At 43.2% G+C, this 19,994-nt stretch overlaps 1 protein-coding gene across 1 annotated transcript in view; it reads left to right on the forward strand.

Annotated features, from left to right (window-relative positions):
- Positions 1 to 231: 231 nt before the first annotated feature.
- Positions 232 to 19,994, forward strand: part of ADAMTS5 (ADAM metallopeptidase with thrombospondin type 1 motif 5) — a 56,672-nt gene continuing 36,909 nt past the window's right edge. The window contains exons 1-2 of the mRNA XM_027543191.1: positions 232 to 1,930; positions 14,439 to 14,571. Coding sequence (XP_027398992.1) covers positions 815 to 1,930; positions 14,439 to 14,571 — 1,249 coding nt within the window. The 5' untranslated portion in view covers positions 232 to 814. The remainder of the gene's footprint in view (positions 1,931 to 14,438; positions 14,572 to 19,994) is intronic.

Consider the following 19,994-nt stretch of genomic DNA (forward strand, 5'->3'; position numbering starts at 1 on the left):
CCAGGAAGGGTGGGAGTGTTGGGGGAAGCTCTCCCTTTAAGAGGCAGCTTGCAGTGACGAATTGTTGAAATTGCCATTGCAGGATGGCATGCCGCTATAAATTCATTGTTCCACCTCCTCGCATCTTCACAGCGCTCGCGCTGCTCTCGGCGCTCGCAGCGGCAGACTGGGGATGACGGCGGGCAGGAAGACACCGCATCCGAAGGGACCCAGACGCGCCGCTTCGCTGGCTTGCCCCAGGCCGCCCCTGGCATTTTTGTTTTAATTTTTCTGCCTTTTTTCCCTCTTCTTCTTCCCTTCTGACCTGTTCCAGTAGAGTCAAGGAGACCCCCCAAATAAGAAAAGAAGCCGGCTCCGGAGCTGGGAACCCCGCGGCCGGCGGGTCGGGAGCAGCAAGGAGCCTGGAGGAAAGCATGCACCAGTCTCCCGCCTGGTGCGCGGCACCTTCCTGACTTTTCTTGGTGCCCCGATCCTGGCCGTGTTTGGGTTTTCCCCCCTTTTCTAGTACTTGCTGAATATCCGCAACCCGGCTTTTTTTTTTTTTTTTTCTTTTTTCCTTTTCTTTCTTTCCTCTTCTTTCCGGAGCCCGAATCCAAACATTTTCCAAAGCAACAAAGAAAAGTTCGCACGCTGGCATCGCGGCCGGGACAGGCTGGCGCTGCTACCGGGTTCCCCCTCCCTCCGACACTAGACTCAACCTTGCAAGCAAGTGTATGTGTATCCCCACCTCCCGCCCCGGTAACTTCCAGAGCTAATAACAAATAACCCACCAAGTGCCCCCCGGCGCGCAGCCCCTCCCCGCGGGCAGCGCACTATGCTGCTCGGGTGGGCGGCCCTGATGCTGTGCGCGCTCCGCCTGCCCCCGGTGGCCGCCGGCCCCACCGCGGCACCTGCCCAGGATAAAGCCGGGCAGCCTCGGGCTGCTGCTGTGGCTGCGGCCGCCCAGCCCCGCGGGCGGCGGGGGGAGGAGGCGCAGGAGCCGGCCGAGCCTCCGGGCCACCCGCACCCCCTGGCGCCGCAGCGCGGGAGCCGCGGGCTCGTGCAGAACATCGACCAGCTCTACTCCGGCGGCGGCAAGGTGGGCTACCTCGTCTACGCGGGAGGTCGGCGGTTCCTCTTGGACTTGGAAAGGGACGATTCGGTGGGCGCCGCTGGCTTGGTGCCCGCAGGAGGCGGGCCGAACGCGACCCGGCGCCACCGGGGCCACTGCTTCTATCGGGGCACGGTGGACGGCAGCCCGCGCTCGCTGGCAGTCTTTGACCTCTGCGGCGGCCTCGACGGCTTTTTCGCGGTCAAGCGCGCGCGCTACACCCTGCAGCCGCTGCTGCGCGGTCCCTGGGCAGAGGCGGAGGGCGATGCGCGAGTCTACGGGGACGAGTCCGCGCGAATCCTGCACGTCTATACCCGCGAGGGTTTCAGCTTTGAGGCTCTGCCTCCTCGCACCAGCTGCGAGACCCACGCGTCCCCGCCAGGCGCCCGCGAGCGCCCCCCGGCGCCCAGCCGCCCGGACGGACGCTGGGCTCTGGCCCCGCAGCAGCTCCCGGGCCAGTCGGCTCCCTCGTCCGACGGGAGTCAGGGACCACGGACGTGGTGGCGGCGGCGGCGCCGCTCAATCTCCCGGGCCCGCCAGGTGGAGCTGCTCCTAGTGGCCGACGCATCCATGGCGCGGATGTACGGCCGGGGCCTCCAGCATTACCTACTGACCCTGGCCTCCATCGCCAACAAGCTGTACAGCCACGCCAGCATCGAGAACCACATCCGCCTGGTCGTGGTGAAGGTGGTGGTGCTGGGCGATAAGGACAAGAGCCTGGAGGTGAGCAAGAACGCGGCCACCACGCTCAAGAACTTCTGCAAGTGGCAGCACCAGCACAACCAGCTAGGGGATGATCACGAGGAGCACTATGACGCGGCCATCCTGTTTACTCGGGAGGTAGGTCCCGCCTGGGTGAGTGGTTCAAGCCCTGCAGTAAGGAGGTAGGTCAAAGGGATGGCCTTGTTGACAGCCTTCTTTCTCCCACGAACCGCCTGGCCCCATGGGTTTACTGATCTGCTCCTTGCAGGAAACCCATGACAGCCTCCCACTGTGCTCGTGTTTTCAGAGTATAGAGTCAGCAGCAAATCAAACCTTAAATGACCAAGTCGGGCTTAGACATCAATCCATCAGGTTGGATGTCTCCAGTCTGAGATCTGATACCATAGAGGTGCAAATAGGATAAAATGGGCTGGGCTAGCATTCTTGGGGAAATGTGCACGGTTCCGTGGGGAGAAGGGGAAAGCTGAGTCTGTTTTTGGAATCAGGGGTCATCTACTTTCCAATGAACCCAAAGGTAGAACCTTGGCTAACCTGATGTAGAGGGCTGTGATGGGTGATTCACGGTAGTCACCCTTATCTACCATCTTCCTCTGTAAATGCCCAACCTTCTTCCTTGAACCTCTTTCGGGACATAAGTCAAAAGAAGACTTTCTAAAGGAAGGATTCATTTTCTCATCTGGCTTTCTAATGGCGTTCTTACATATCCACCTTGGTGGAAACTTGGTTCCTTGGATGGAAGAGATGCGGGAGGGCCAGCAGGATATAGAAACCAGTCTTGTGAGGTTCCTTAGCAACGCCTTTGCCTGGTTCTTCAGTGCACAGCAAGCACTGCTAGGTTGTCCACAGCTGCCTGTCAAGGGTCACATCCAACTCGCATGTTTGGGTTTTGGATGAATGTTTCTGAAGTCCCAGAGCGGAAAGATCTGGGCAGAGAGTCAAGACATGAAGGAATGTTTTTCCAGGATTTCCCTCTTTTAAGGACGGAGGTAATGGGAGGGGAAAAAATGATCTTTATAGACTCAGAGGTTCTGGGAGTAACCCAGTACCTATGTAGACCACCACCAAAGTATGACATTCGGATACAGAGTCTGAGATGGTTTTGTGCTGGTTTTGCTGGGAGCTCTGAGCCTCGGTTTTCACAGCTGTCCTCTGATTGGCAGTTTTGAGTCATGCTCTCAGATGTCTGGTAAGAATGGACCTTGATAGCACATTCTTTAAGTGCTTGAGATCCATCCAGGATAGAGGAGGGATTAGAAACTTTGGAATATTATGCAAATTCATGGTACAAAAGGGAACGAACAGAAATAGGACAGGAAATTCAATGACGGCTTGCAGGAGGTTTCAGAATCACACAGCTCCACCACCTAATTCTCCTATTTTTACTAAGGCACTCCTGGTATGAAGGAAAAGTGTTGATAAATTTGGAGTGAAGAAACACTTGTGGTTCATGGGGTGGACATAAATGCAAACCACATGTAAATAAAGACGCTGGAGGGCAGCAGTTAGGGAGATGCCGACAGTACAGGGTGCTTTGCAAGATGGAAAATCTTTCTCTTCATTAAATGATCTCCTGGACACCATCCTTTAATTTTTCTGCACAACATTAATCTTTAAAACGGAAGAGCATTCACTTTTGTGGCCTTCCATATGAAGTGAAGTTCTCCTGTAAAACTATCCCTTTCTTATTTGGTTTCCAGGTCTTTTTTTTTTTTTGGTAAGCAACTTTCCGTGTCTGGATTTCTTGCTTTGCTACATCACTAGAGGCTGCCAAGAAGGAGGCTTCAGAGAGTTTATGGAAGGAAGTTCTCCAAAGACAGAAGAAAAAATACTTTTGTAGGCATACTACTCCAAAGTGTTCCCTTTGAACATTGTCATGGTGCACTCTCATTTTTAATACAAATGCAGATTCCATAATTTTTTAAGTAAACATAAATAGAAGACCCCATGACTCTCTAGTTCCCGCCCTATAATTTTCCTAATTGCGTCTTAGAATAAAAAGGAAAAAAGTAAAACTAGTCAGTGAATCTAAATGATTTGCCTGTTGCCTTTTCTGGATTTCATTTGAGTAGTTAACAATTCCTATTTTCCAAGCTTTGGAATATATCAGTACCTTTTATTAGATAAGGAAGGAATAAATTAACATCTATCTTCATTTTAATAAGTACTATAAGGACATTCATTTTTCAAGCTAGTCTACACATGAAAATATTTTACATGGGCCCTCCCTGGCCTCCTTGCCAAGCAGAAGCAGTAAAGTAAATCTCATTTAGCTGGTGGCTGGCTCTCTGGTATATACATCTAACTTGATGAGAACCAAATATTTGAAAAGCATATTATCATGATTATATGCATCTAATTTAAAAAGCACAATTAATTAGGGGCTGAGAAGAATATAGCAAGATTCTCACATAGCATTCACTGGGGAGTACTTTAAAATAGAATGTCAGTCTCTGGTTAATACTTCAGAGTATGGAAACCAAGGGGAACTAAAGGAGAAATGATCTGAGATCTTCAGTTTCATGGAAATCAGATATCTGGGATCTAAAGAAAAACTTTCATGGCTGTTTTTTTTCAATGAGAAATACCCGGAGTTGGCATCAGAATCCCACTTTTACAACTCTGTTTTGAATGTAAGAAGTACGTTGCTTAGCAGCCAGACGCCAAGCCATGAAATCCATGTTTTGATGGGCTCTGAGCACTGTTCAAATTCTGTGTCCAGATGTCTTCTCCTAAATTGCTTGTTTTTCAGGCATGAAGCAAATGTGTGAGGATATGTTTTCCACCCCTGTTGACTAGCCGAGGCCACCTTGATTGCTGTGTGTAGGAGTCAGCAGAATACTGCTGGTAATTCATTTATCAAACTAACAGACTTCACTGTTAGCGCCGTTCCCCAGCACTTGGTGCTGTCCTAACTAGAGAAACTTAGCACCAGTCACTTTTTTTTGCAAGAGGAGCAGTTTTCATCCCGGAGTGGCACTTACACTGGAATTCACACCACTTCTTCCATCAAACAGTAGAAATCCGAGCACCCTAGGATTTATTTTTGCCTTCCAGAATCCTTTTCTGGTTCTTAGCTTCCTCTTTTTTTTTTTTTTCTTTTTAAGATAGTTTCTTTAAAGACAAACTCCTAAACCCACTTTGGGGGCCATGCAATTTTTTTTAGAGGTAAAACACCTGCCTGCTTGAGAACACAGTGGGAAATTGTTTGTTTAATATTTTCTGCCCTCTGCACCACATCAGTGAAAGCTTGACTTTTTCATGGATTGGAAGGGTTGGATCGAAACTGAACCAGCTATCAAACTATACAATAGAAGCAGTTCATTCATTTTCATGAATCATCAGTGTGCCAGTTAACAGGTAATTATCAGTTAACACCTTGCTCCTATAATTGGTCTTATTTTTAAAGTATTTTTTATATTGGTGTTAGTTTCAGGTATACAGCAAAGTGATTCAATTATGCAAATCCATGTATCTATTCTTTTTCAAATTCTTTTCCCATTCAGTCTATTACAGAGTGTTGAACAGAGTTCCCTGTGCTACACAGTGGGTCCTTGTTGGTTATCTGTTTCAAACATAGCAGTATGTACATGTCAATCCCAAATTGCCAATCTACGTTCTGCCTTATAATGCTGTAAGGCATTATAAGGGGAACTCTTACATTGTAACAGGGACTCCACTCAGAATTACTAGCTAGCTATCATGATAGGGCGCCCTAGAAGAAGATTGGGAGCTTGGAAGAGGGAAAAGGATGAGCTCTTTATTATTTGCTTGTAGGCTAGATTAACTGATTCTATCACACATTTGAGTTCAAATCCCATTTAAACTCACAAGGAAAGCCTTCTCAAAGAATCATAGCCAATAGGTCAATTCTAAGTGGTAAAAAGCTAAATAACTCAGAATTGGGAAGACAGGGGGAAGTTTCAGCCGTTCAAGTTGACATTTAAATAATAAGTTATGAATTTAAAATTGCTGAGAGTAGGTCTTAAAAGTTCTACATCACGAGGGTAAAACTTTGTGATGGATGTTAAGTAGACTTACTATGGCGATCAGTTTGCAATATATGTGTCTATTGAATCATTAGTTTGCACACCTGAAACTAACATAATGTTGTAAATAAATTACGTCTAAATTAAGTAGTCATGAAGAATATTCCACAAAATCAAAAGCCATTAGATCAGAGACAATAAACCATGACACAGAGGATATATTTCACTGTCGTCTCTCTTATATTCAGCTCATGCATCTGAGCACCTCCTTTTTGTGAGACACTCATTTAGGGAGTTGAAGGGAGTAAGAAAATATCTCATCCCTGCCCACTCCGGCTTGTCACCAGGGGAGAGGAAGCAGATATATGCATGTTGTTGTCGTTTAGTCACTATGTCCAACTCTTTGTGACCCCATGGACTTCAGCATGCCAGGCTCCCCTGTCCTCCACCATCTCCCATCATCCACCATTTGAGTTTGCTCAAATTCATATCCACTGAATCAGTGATGGTGTCTAACCCTCTCATTCTCTGCTGCCCTCTTTTCCTCCTGCCTTCTATCGTTCCCAACATCAGGGTCTTTTCCAATGAGTCGGCTCTTCGCATTAGGTGGCCAAAGTATTGGAGCTTCAGCTTCAGCATCAGTGCTTCCAATGAATATTCAGGACTGATTTCCTTTAGGATGGACTGGTTGGATCTCCTTGCAGTCCAGGGAACTCTTAAGAGTCTTCTCCAGTACCATAATTCAAAAGCATCAATTCTTCCAGTGCTCAGCCTTCTTCATGGTCCAAATCCCACTTCTGTACATGACTACTGGAAAAACCACTGCTATGACTATACGGACCTTTGTCCACTTACATATGTATATGTGTTGTGCCTGCAAGCTAAGTTGTTTGAGTTGATGCAGTGGATTATAGCCTGTCCATGGGATTCTCCAAGCAAGAGTGTTGGAGTGAGTTACCTCACCCTCCTCCAGGGGATCTTTTCAATCCAGGGATCAAATCCACCTCTCCTACACTGGCAAGCTGGTTGTACTAGTACAAGTACCACTAGTTACTCCCTGGGAGGCTCACATATATGCATATATTACTCTAATATTAGGAAAGCTCTGATAATTGCTGCAACTGAGCTATAAACAAAAGCTGAGAAAGGAAAAAGAAGGGAACAATCAATTCTGCCTCTGGATCTTTATACAGGCTTTATTGTAAATGGAGAATTGAATTGGTCCTCAAAGGATGGATAGATTTTATTTGGATTCAACCAGCTTTTGTTGAGCATTTCATAAGATGCTATTCATAGTCATAAATCATTTAAGAGTTAATTCTTTCAACAATGTGCATGCATCTGATCCTATTATCATTTGACAGATAAGGACATGCATACAAAGAGAAACAGAGATAAACTTCTCCCAGTAACAGCTGACAAATGGCTGAGAGGGAAGCTGTCCTATTAAGTGGTCTCTAAGATAAAAATATTACAATGAATTTATGAAAACATTCAATATATTTCTAATAGGCAAAGAGGGATTCAGAGGTTTGAAAAGTGGCCCTTTTCCTAAGAATCCTAATGTAGGAAACAGAAAAGAAGTAGATGATTGTTCTACAGTGTGATGATGTTTTAAGATATGTGGTCATTAAGTGTCATGGGAGTACATTAGAAGGTAGCCTAACCCATCTGAGTTCAGTTTGGAAGAAAGAGGAGAATTAACCAGATCCATAAGGAGGATATAGGCATTGTAGAAACACCAAATTAATTCTTGGAGTTGCCCAGAGGCAGCATGGCAATCCTGGGAAATAGAATAAGCTTTAGGTATGAAAGGACAGGGGCTTCCCAGGTGGCGCTAGTGGTAAAGACCCTGCCAATTCAAGAGACACAGGAGACACAAGAGACTCAGGTTTGATCCCTGAGTCAGGAAGATGCCTTGGAGGAGGGAGTGGCAACCCACTCCAGTATTCTTGCCTGAAAAATCCCATGGACAGAGGAGCTTGGCTGGCTACAGTCCATAGGATCACAGAGAGTTGGACACGACTGAAGCTACTTAGCACCCAGCACATCAGGATGCTGAAAGGTAACTTACGTAGCATATAGGTAGAGATCTCACAATGGAACCCCACTCCAATACTCTTGCCTGGAAAATCCTATGGACGGAGGAGCCTGGAAGGCTGCAGTCCATGGGGTCGTGAAGAATCGGACACGACTGAGCGACTTCACTTTCACTTTTCACTTTCATGCATTGGAGAAGGAAATGGCAACCCACTCCAGTGTTCTTGCCTGGAGAATCCCAGGGACAGGGGAGCCTGGTGGGCTGCCATCTATGGAGTCACACAGAGTCGGACACGACTGAAGTGACTTAGCAGCAGTAGCAGTAGAGATCTCACAGGAGACAAAGGACCCTTTAAAAGCCTTAAGTGATAGACAGGAAGGAACAATGAAATGAGCGAGAAAGAGAGGACAGCTACCTGAGACATCTGTGACTCACAGTGCCCGATCTGATGTGGCCAGGAGAGGCAGGCAAGTTAATGAGGTCACCAGGTGTCTTATCCATCACTTTCAGCTTCTTTTCTGGAATATCTTTCTCAGTGCATTTCGTATGTATTGTACTGAGCCTGTAGGTTATTGAATTTCACCAGACATACCATAGAGATAAAGATTATGCTTCCCAGGTGGCTCAGTGGTAAAGGATCCACCTGCCAATAAAGGGACTGCAGGAGACATGAGTTGATCCCTGAGTTGGAAAGATCCCCTGGAGGAGGAAATAGTAACCCACTCCAGTATTCTTGCCAGGAAAATTCCAGAACACAGTAGCCTGGTGGGCTATAGTCCATGAGGTCACAAAGAGTCAGACATGACCAAGAGACTAACACTTTCACTTTTTTTTTAACATTGTCAAACATCTTTTCATCCCTTGAGATCCAGTGACCTCCTTTGAGACACCTTTGTTGATTTCCCCAAGGAGCGTGTGTCATCCTCTTCTGAAATCCCTCAATAGCCTGTTCAGTCTGCCTCCCTCTGGACGTGTCTAAATCATGTCATGTCACATTGAGATCAGATCTTGTTTTATTTATTCACTACACTGGCAGCACTTAGTACAGTGTCTGGCAGGTTGTGACCACACAGTAATTGTTTTAGGAGTAAGTGTACCCAGGGCCCTTGGTCCCTAATCCAGCAGGGCTCTCTGTGTTTTGTGTTACCTAGCTGTATCCAGAAGCACAGATGGAGATTGCATAACATGGGACATCGTCTTTTTCGGCTAAACAGACCCAAATAATGTAGTCTCTGCTGAGGCCCACATAAGACCCTCTGTTATTGGGGGGATGCCATTTAGATAGCCAGAGAGGGAAATGACACCTCAAGAATCAGATCCAGGGGAACTTCCCCGGCAGTCTAGTGGTTAAGACCTCACCTTCCAAGGCAGGGGGTGTCCGTTTGATCCCTGGCCAGGGAACTAAGATCCCACATTCACAGAGGCCAAAATACCAAAACATGAAACAGAAGCAGTATTATAACAAATTCAATAAAGACTTTAAAAATGCTCCACACCAAAAAATCTTAATAGGATCCCACAGGAAAAATATGAATTATGATGAATAAGTGTATATCTGAGTTATACTGATGGCCATAATATGTACCACACCCCTTTCTCCTATCAATAATTCTTCTTCATTAAGAACTGGGCAGACAGATAGGCAGACACGCAAGGCTACGTAAACCCTCTTCTCTGCCCTTCCCTTGAGCGCCAGGCTTGTCCTCATGTATGTGCTCAGTGGCTCAGTCGTGTCCAACTCTTTCAACCCCATGGACTACAGCTGGTCAGGCTCCTCTGTCTATGGCATTCTACAGGCAAGAATACTAGAGTGGGTTGCCATTCCCTCCTCCAGAGGATCTTCCTGACCCAGGTATCAAACCCTCATTTCCTGCACTGGCAGGCGGATTCTTTACCACTGAGCTCCCAGGGAAGCCCAAGCTTGTCCTTTTGAGTGGTAATATCTGTATAAATATTTAATAGAAAGTACTGTTACAAACACTGGGAGAAGCAAGGCTGAGCATCACTTTGCCACAACTGTCGAGCACCTCAACAGCAGCGACCAGCCGATCAACAATAGGTAGGGGTCTAGCTGAAAAGCCATGAGAAACCCAGATAGCGCATTACAAAGCAGAGACATAACTCTGCCGATCTTTCCAGTAGTCATGTATGGATGTGAGAGTTGGACTATAAAGAAAGCTGAGTGCTGAAGAATTGATGCTTTTGAACTGTGATGTTGGAGAAGGCTCTTGAAAGTCCCTTGGACAGCAAGGAGATCCAACCAGTCCATCCTAAAGGAAATCAGTCCTGAATATTCATCGGAAGGACTGATGCTGACACTGAAACTTCAATACTTTGGCCACTTTATGTGAAGAACTGACTCATTTGGAAAGACCTTGATGCTGGGAAAGATTGAGGGCAGGAGGAGAAGAGGGTGAGAGGATGAGATGGTTGGATGGCATCACTGACTCGATAGACATGAGTTTTCATAAACTCTGGGAGTTGGTGATGGACAGGGAGGTCTGGTGTGCTGCAGTTCATGGGGTCGCAAAGAGTCGGACAGGACAGAGCGACTGAACTGAACTGAACTGAAGTGTTAGTTAACTCAGATTCCCCCTTACAAAGCACTCTGCCTTCATTCTGGCTGCTGTTCTGCAGATGTGATCAAATCTGCTCTTATCAGCCTCCATGTTTCCTTCCTTCCCCCAGTGCGTTTGTGCTGCCTGAGAGACCAGTCTCCCCTACATCTCTTTCTGTTACTTCCAGTTTGCACATTCATGTCTACTTAGTTCCTTTTCTCCACCCAGTACCAATCACTTTAATTTTCCAAGTTGTATTAGCTTCCAGGCACCTGCATTTCAAGGTAGCATGCTTTGCTGGCTCCCTACTCCCCGCTCCATCTGCAAGAATAGGTCTGGTACACTGTGAGTCCTTCTAAACTCCATGATGAATCACAGATACTGCCATATTCATGACATTGTAAATGGCCACCCCTAGTCACCATGTCAATGACCTCTTTGTCAAGCTTTCCCTGGTCTTGCTGACCATTTCAGCTCTATTTTAGATACAGTGTCCCAGTCCTGTCCTCCAGCCAGGAACACCCCAAAGCCCACTGGTTAAATCTCTGCGTGCTCTCGAAACCCTTACATTGTATTCAATTTTCCATTGCATCATTGTCTATACATATCAATATCATGAAATCAATCCTGCTTAAAAAGAACCATCTTTAACATAACAGATATAAATTAACCTTCAGATTTATACTGACTAAGCAGAAGAATCCTTGTCAGCACTCTTAATTCATTTGACTCTTACGTGGATACCTTTTGTGGTTTTCATTCCTTTAGTACTCCAGTACTTTTGCCTAGAAAATCCCATGGATGGAGGAACCTGGTAGGCTGCAGTTCATGGGGTCGATAGAGTCGGACACGACTGAGCGACTTCACTTTCACTTTTCACTTTCATGCATTGGAGAAGGAAATGGCAACCCACTTCAGTGTTCTTGCCTGGAGAATCCCAGGGAAGGGAAGCCTGGTTGGCTGCCGTCTATGGGGTCGCACAGAGTCGGACACGACTGAAGCGACGCAGCAGCAGCAGCAGTATCTCCTACCTCCAGTTTTGGAAGATAGATGAATGGATGGACAGACAGGTAGATACGTAGATATGCTATTGTCTCACTAGGATGCTTAATCCTGCTCTGAATTAAAAAAAAACAAAAACACCTATAAACTTCAAATAAGCTTTGCACCTGTAAATGTTGTTATAAATCATCATCAGAAAATAGAGATGAGTTTGATGTGTTAATAATTTGATGCACAAGTTCAGTTTTAGTGGATTAGAGTGAACGTTGGATCACAGAGAAGCACAGGCATTCATTGTCAGTCTTGAGGAAGACACCATTACTGGGCTGCCATGATTTGAAACTGCATAAGTAAAATGGAAAGGTTGCCAGTTCACATAATTACAGTTACAGAAATAAAGACTGTGGCTATGCAGTCAAGGGGTTTAATCAATGTGATTTAAAAAAAAAAAAAAACTGCTTTTGTTCATAATTTTGTCACATGTACAAATTTCCATGGCAAAGGGCCAAATGCATTTAATGCAATTCAAGGATGACAAGGAGGGTTGATGGGCTCTAATGAGCAATTGATTATCAGTAAACAGAGAGAGATGAAGAATCCACATTAAACTCTGTGTAGAACAAGAGGTCATTTCCATTAGCTGTGACTCTTCATCCAAGCTTATTAATGAAGTAAAGCGTAAGAAGGGGAAACATTTCTTAGATTTTGTCATTTGAAGATAATAACCCCAAACTGTGAAGGTAAACATAAATCCTTGTTTAAAAAAAAAAAATTTGCATGTGCAGAAATAACCTACAGTGTCCAGCAATTCACTTAAACCATGACCCCGGTCTTTGGTCTTAAAGCTACTAAAATGACTGGAGGGAAAAAATGGATTAAAACATGCATTCAACTATACAATTATCTCAAAGACCGATTGTTATGCAAACGTGTGTTCTAATTTCAATTTTAAAAACTACTAATTTGTTCTCAACAGTAGTAATTTGACATCCCACAAGATGGCATATGAGGATACCCAGGAGACTTTGGGAGGCTATTGTTGGTTTGGTGACTCGATTCACCAAAGGTACTTGGCTGAGATTTCCACTGTCTGAAGTTGTAATGACATGGCGGCCACAGTACAGTTCATCACAGCTGGGATCTCATATGGAACACAGTAAGGATCTGAAAAAGTAGGGAGATTGTAGCGTATATCTTTTAAATATTATTCACCTTGGCTGGACTTCCATGCAGCAACATAGAGCAGAGTTAGAAGAGTATGTAGACATTGACTAGGTGGCATTGATTATATAGTAGTAACATCTCGTGTTGGCTTCCTGGAGTCTATTGCAGTCTTGTTAGCATACAGCATATTAAACATGTGTGACAATGTTCAGTAAGGCAAAAGTCCACATAAGATAAACATCTTTTCTCTTCATCCTGGTAGGATAAAAATATTAGCTTATGTCATCAAAATATAAATGAACAAAAAATAAAGGCGTGTGAGGTCGACATTGCATCTGAGAACTCACCTTCAATTAAGCAAATGTTTGTTGAGTTCCTGTTGAAAGTCAGACATTGTGGTAGTTGGAGACACAAAGATAATAACTGCAATAGAAAGAACAATTTTAATTAGTAAACAGTCATCTTTCATAGTAATCAATATTTTATAAAACTCTTCTGCCGTTATTCACTTACAGTTTCTTTGATAGAAATATACACACTCTCAATTCATTTTCATTGAAAACAGGAGTCAAATACAAGAAAAGCTAATGTCCATTAATATTCAAATAACATTTAGTGGAAAGTTTATAGTTACAAATCTATATCATAAATTTTGGCTTCTATTTTCTCTTTATGCTTCATAATTTAAATTTGTCTTGTTGCTGTCTCTTTCATCTAATTTGATCATCTTAACCATGAGTAACAAGCTTCCCTTTTGGCTCAGCTGGTAAAGAATCCTGCAATGTGGGAGATCTGGCTTGGAAAGACCCTCTGGAGAAGGGAAGGGCTACCCACTCCAGTATTCTGGCCTAGAGACAGTTCATGGGGTCGCAAGGAGTCGGACACGACTGAGCCAGTTTTCACAACCATTAGTGAGGTGTGATCATGTTGTCCTTTGAGAAACTCTTATAAGCTATACAACTTCTCACCAGACAAATGCATACACTCATTTATATAAATACAATATATTACAGGGGCTTCCCAGGTGGCACTAGTGGTAAAATTCTGCCTGCCAATTCAGGAGACTCAGAAGACTTGGGTTCGATCCCTGGGTTGGGAAGATCCCCTGGAGGAGGAAATGGTAACCCACTCCAGTTTCTTGTCTGGAAAATTCCATGGACAGAGGAGCCTGGTGGGCTACAGTCCATGGGGCCACAAAGAGTCAGGCATGACTGAGTGACTGAGCACCCACAATATGTTACCTATATTTTCTGAGGATTGATCAAATTGAGAAACACTACATTAAACACTTTGGGAAAGATTGTATACATTTCTGAAGAAACAATCTATGACATTACCACTGGATTTGGAAATTGAGATGATCTTTTGAGGAATTACCCTCATACATTAAAACTTAGTTTCCTATCCAAATGACTGAGAAGTTTATATTCTGCCATGAATATGTGGCAGAATTGCAGTTTTGCCCCTGTGATGGAAAATAAATTATTACGTTTGACTTCTGATACATTTAACATGAATTTAGGTCAGAATATTAAGACTTTCTTAAGCATGACCCTATGTGAAAATGAGATACGTGCCTACATTTACATGATACAGCTTTGTTAAGACTGTGGCTACTTTTGTACGGGACAAGCCACAATCCTGGACATCTTTTAAAATGTAATTGAGTCCCATCATCCTTCTGTGCTTCTGGGGCCTGGAGAAGCTCAGCAGAGACAATGCCGTCAGTCTGTCTTTGGACCATTTCCAGAGCTGAGCAGGTGATACCATCAACAAATCCCAGTGTTGACATTTGGAGTGAGCAAGTGGTTCTACAAGGTGGCTCCTTCTGGATGTAAATTGACTCTAATGATTTCTTTCTTTCTCCTGGGCAGGATTTATGTGGGCATCATTCCTGCGACACCCTGGGAATGGCAGACGTTGGGACCATATGCTCTCCTGAGCGCAGCTGTGCGGTGATTGAAGACGATGGCCTCCATGCAGCCTTCACCGTGGCTCACGAAATTGGTATGCAGCGTCTTTTCTCTTTCCTGGCCAAATCAAACACTTGTAACAGCTGCAACAGGAACCAGCATACTTGTCAATTAATTCCAGATTTCTCCTGGTTCAGATAACCCTTGGGGATTATATTTGTTTATATTTGCACTTTTAGGGTTAACTCCTAAGAGGGATGGAAACCAAAGTTAGGCACACGTGGTAGAGACTTCCTTTCTGTTGGTACCATTTAAAAGTTTCAGAGAAAGTTACTACTGCCATTGTAAAGTATCCACCCAGGACCTGATGAGATAAAATCTGTCACAGTTGACAATGGAATGCAGAGATGTTTGTCTTAGAAATCACTCTGTGGACTCATCCAGGGCAAATCAATTTACACAGAAATTCATCAGGTTTTATTCCACTGTCAGTGATACATCGACTCCTGGCAAAGGTAATCAATAGCTTAAGGTCACCATTCCAGTCTTGTTTTTAAGAAGCGAAGAAAATGAAACAAAATCTGTCACCAGGGTTGATGTAAAGTGTTCCTTACCTGGTGACATTAAGAAACTCATTTCAACCCTGAAACTGGAAATTTTAGACTAAATATGACAAATATCCCAGCAATTAGGAATATGTGTTTTGTAATCACTGACCGAGGCTACTAGACATATGAGAAGTTAATTTACTATTTAGGATTAGGTTTTAGAATTAGATACATCTGGGCTCAGTTCTTGCTAGAGTACTTTCTGCCTGTGTCCTGTTCGTCTGATGATTTAAACTCTCTGAGCTTCAGTTTTCATATCTGAAATATAGAAATAATAGTGCCTACTTCATTGAATTATTTCAGGGGCCAAGTTGAGTAAATTATAGATACCAGCTGTTATTTATATTCATATCACTTCTGTTTTGCTTTTTAATTAACTAATTTACTTATTAAATGTATCACCTTTTAGCATTCTTTTTGGGGGCAAAGTATGGTGCAAATTTTTGTGCCTTTTGCTGTATTTTATTAAACAGATGTAGTTTTCTTAAACTAACACAGTAATTTTAAAATAGAAATTAAAACTTTTCTTCCACGTTAGTAGGCAAAGAACATTTCACAATGTGTTGATTTTTGGCCGCTATGTTTTCTTTGGGGACTTAACTTCACATCAAAAGTACAATTGCAGAAGTCCGTATATTAAAGCAGTAAAATAGAAATCAGTAGTTAAATTCCAATTAATATGTATTAATCATGATCTTAATTTTCTTAACTGACACTCTTCTTACCACCTAAGCAAAAAAAAAAAAAGCACAAACATAACATCTTAATGTAAATAACTGTCCAAGAGCACCACTGATCACAATCCAATTTAACACTTTGTTAATTGAGCCTCTTTAGCTTTGAGATGGACTGCCAGCTCCGTATCCATGTTCTCTGTTTTATCTCAGGCAAGAGATTCAGACAATGAGTCCCCGTTTTTTCCCTAGAAGGTAGACCAATAATGAATGAGACGGCCCTCTGGTGACTGCACCAGAAGACCTCATATGGCTGCAAAGATTTTTAAAACACAGCTGCCATTTAAACTTCAGGGCTGGGATTATGCCTTCACCTATCTCTTACTCTTGCCTATTAAACTGATTGATAAAAATACAGCCTAGCACTGGTCTTTCATCAATATTTGTTACTTATATCTATATATGCACAAGTGAGTAAGTGGGAGAAACACAAGAGCCACGCAAGGCAATATTCTGATTTTTCAGCAAAGCTAAGAAGAATAAATTCAAATACTCAAAAGCATTGTAACTACCCAGAGATGATTTTCAAAGTACACCAGTATTTAATCACCATTATTCAGAATGGGAGAAGTTCCATAAGGAAAGTTCTAAGCCCTGGTAGGCAGAGGCTGGTTAAGGAATGATGAGGGATAAGCAACAAAGTGGAACTGTGGCATCAACCACCATAAGCTCATGAGCCCTAATATTGACTTTCTAAAAAAGAGAGTTCAGATTCCATGAAGGACGGGCTTTCTTCCTTCAATCCTCTTGTTGTTGTTCAGTTGCTAAGTTGTGTCCAACTCTTTGGACCCCATGAACTGCAGCACACCAGGCTTCCCTGTCCTTCAGTATCTCCCAGAGTTTGCACAAACTCATGGCCATTGAGTCAGTGTTGCCATCCAGGCATCTCATCCTCTGTCGCCCCCTTCTCCTCTTGCCTTCAATCTTTCCCAGCATCGGGATCTTTTCCAGTGAGTCAGGTCTTTGCATCAGGTGGCCAAGTATTGGAATTTCAGCTTCAGCATCAGTCCTTCCAATGAATATTCAGGGTAGATTTCCTTTCAGATTGACTGGTTAGATCTCCTTGCTGTCCTAGGGCCTCTCAAGAGTCTTCTCCAACACCACAGTTTGAAAGCATCAATTCTTTGGCGCTCAGCCTTCTTTGTGGTCCAACTAGTTATCTATTTTCACACACTGACAGCATCTTGGAGGTTTCTTTGTAAGGGAACCACAGTGGCAGTAAATGCAGCTTCTTTGAGGTTTCATGGACCCTCAAATCAACCGAATTGGAATGAAGAACCTTCTAGCACCACCTTTCTCAGCCCTCCTGAATTCCTAGGGAATTACAAGGGATTACGCAGGCAGATACAGTAAAGAGGTAGGAAGCCAGATGCTAATGAGAACAGGTGTTTTATTAAAACTATTTATGTACAATAAGAAGTTTTCTTTTCTTAAGTAGACATGGTTCTACAAGAGAATAATGTGGGAGAAATGTGGGTTTCTCTGCAAAAAAATCAAACCTAAATCTTTGCTGTCTGACTACACTCCATGTTCCTTTTAATTTCTTGATTGGATCATTTGTATGTACTTTAGAATTCTGTGTAATTTATTCTCCAATAAAACAGTGCCTATTTCATTTCTCTTTATGTGTCACATATGGCCTAATCTGAGAAATGTAAGTTCTGGATATAGGGGAATATGGGTTTAATTTCCCTTTCATAAAGGAATCTGGCTTTCATTCATTTTGTTTTCTAATTGCTTTATTATTCTTTAATTTCACTTTTCACCTAAATATTGCAAACACGTGTTATAAAGTATGAGCCTTAAAAATTGTAGCAAAGATAACCTTACAAAATATTTCCTAATCATCTGTATACGATTACAGAGCTTTGCCTCTGCAGCCAGTGTGCTCTTGGGTCATGGAGTTCCCTGTTCTGTTTCCAGGGCTTTATTTTTAGATTGTTGCTTGTAGCCATCAGCCTGAGTTTATTATGCTCTGGATTCTAATTCTACTCTGTTCTTCTATGTAATTTCCTCCCTTTTTATTAGACATTTACTACTTTCCAGATCTGGAGGTTATATCCAGGCTATATGGTGATATGGTGACAGGTTATACGGTGATAAAGTGCTGCTGTGAAACCTCAGTTTTGCCAGAGTGTTTTGAATTCACTTGAGTCTATTCCAAAATGAGCAATTTGCTTCATGTGTATGGTAAATACGTTTCTGTGCTCAAAACATAAGATGTGGAGAAAATTTCCAGGATATTCCCATGATTTTTCTACTTTATTTCATCTATCAGCAATGAAAGGTATAATTAAGAAATCAGTTCAGTTCAGTCGCTCAGTCGTGTCCAACTCTTTGTGACCCCATAGACTGCAGCACACCAGGCCTCCCTGTCCATCATCAACTCCCGGAGCTTGCTCAAATGAATGTCCATCAAGTCGGTGATGCCATCCAACCATCTCATCTTCTGTCATCCCCTTCTCCTCCTGCTTTCAATCTTGCCCAGCGTCAGGGTCTTTTCCAATGAATCAGTTAGTTCTTCACATCAGGTGGCCAAAGTATTGGAGCTTTAGCTTCAGCATCAGTCCTTCCAGTGAATAATCAGGACCGATTTCCTTTAGAATTGACTGGCTTGATCTCCTTGCAGTCCAAGGGACTCTCAAGAATCTTCTCCAGCACCAAAGTTTAAAAGCATAAATTCGTCGGCACTCAGCTTTCTTTATGGTCCAACTCTTACATCCATACATGACCACTGGAAAAACCATAGCTTTGACTAGATGGACCTTTGTTGGCAAAGTAATGTCTCTGCTTTTTAATATGCTCTCTAGGTTGGTCATAGTTTTTCTTCCAAGGAGCAAGTGTCATTTAATTTCATGACTTCAGTCACCATCTGCAGTGATTTTGGAGCCCAAGAAAATAAAGTCTGTCACAGTTTCCACTGTTTTCCCATCTATTTGCCATGAAGTGATGGGACTGGATGCCACTATCTTCGTTTTTTGAATGTTGAGTTTTAAGCCAGCTTTTTCACTTTCCTCTTTCACTTTCATCAAGAGGTTTTTTTAGTTCCTCTTTACTTTCTGCCATAAGGGTGGTGTCATCTGCATATCTGAGGTTATTGATGTTTCTCCCAGAAATCTTGATTCCAGCTTGTGCTTCATCCAGCCTGGCATTTCGCATGATGTACTCTGCATGTAAGTTCACCTTTATTAACTGGTTTAGCTTCTCATGGCATGCTCTAGTCACTACTTCCTCTTTCTATACAATAAGCGTTTAAAACACACAGTCTTGAGAGTTGAATATAAAATTTTTTGTTCTTTTTTAATAATTTATTCACTTGGGTCTTGGTTTATTTGTGCAGGATCTTTCATCGGGGTCCACAGGCTGTGAAGTGTGCAGGCTCAGTAGCTCTACAGACATGTGGGATCATAGTTCCCAGACCAGGAATCCAACCTGCATCCCTTGCATTGTAAGGTGGATTCTTTAACCACTGGGTCATCAGGAAAGTCCCCCAAAGTTTTTTTTTGTTCTTTTACTCACTTTTACTTGCTCTTTCACTCGGTCCATTGAAACATGTCCCTACATTGAGAATTATCATGTAAGACAGAGGCAAGCCTTAAGTCTTTATCTTGTACCTTTTCTGTCCATGATGTTAAAGTCATAATGAAGTGACTTAAATGAACAGTTCTGAGAAGTGATGCTTCTTGTGCCATGTGTGAATGGGAATACTTCTCTTTTCCTGCTTTCCTGTTCCTTCTTAACAGAAAGCTAGATTTTGGAGACGCAGTCCACGGGTGTCAATACAGCTTTCTGGAAAATAGATTTTGATGCGTCTAGACACTGCCCAGGCAGTAAAGAATTGCCTTACTGCCTGCCTTCTTGCTATCTTATGGACAGGTCAACATCAGGTAAAGTGTTAGGATCTTTGAGAAAGTTTTTTAAACTATCAAGAGCGTGGTTCCTATCCCTGGACTATGGGTGGAGGTAAGAATGTGACTATAGCTGTTTTACAATCCAAATGTGAGCTGTAGCAAGTTTCAAGCGAATGTAAGTTTACATTTAGAGTTTATGTTTTTAACTTGTCAAACTTTTATTATGGGCTTGTAATAATGATTTCACCTGCTGCACACATAGTTCTCCAACATAATAATTTTATTGATGTTGGGCCAGCCTCTAATGTGCTAGGGGAGCCATCT

The sequence above is a fragment of the Bos indicus x Bos taurus genome, chromosome 1 (assembly GCF_003369695.1).
Source record: "Bos indicus x Bos taurus breed Angus x Brahman F1 hybrid chromosome 1, Bos_hybrid_MaternalHap_v2.0, whole genome shotgun sequence".
Taxonomy (NCBI): domain Eukaryota; kingdom Metazoa; phylum Chordata; class Mammalia; order Artiodactyla; family Bovidae; genus Bos; species Bos indicus x Bos taurus.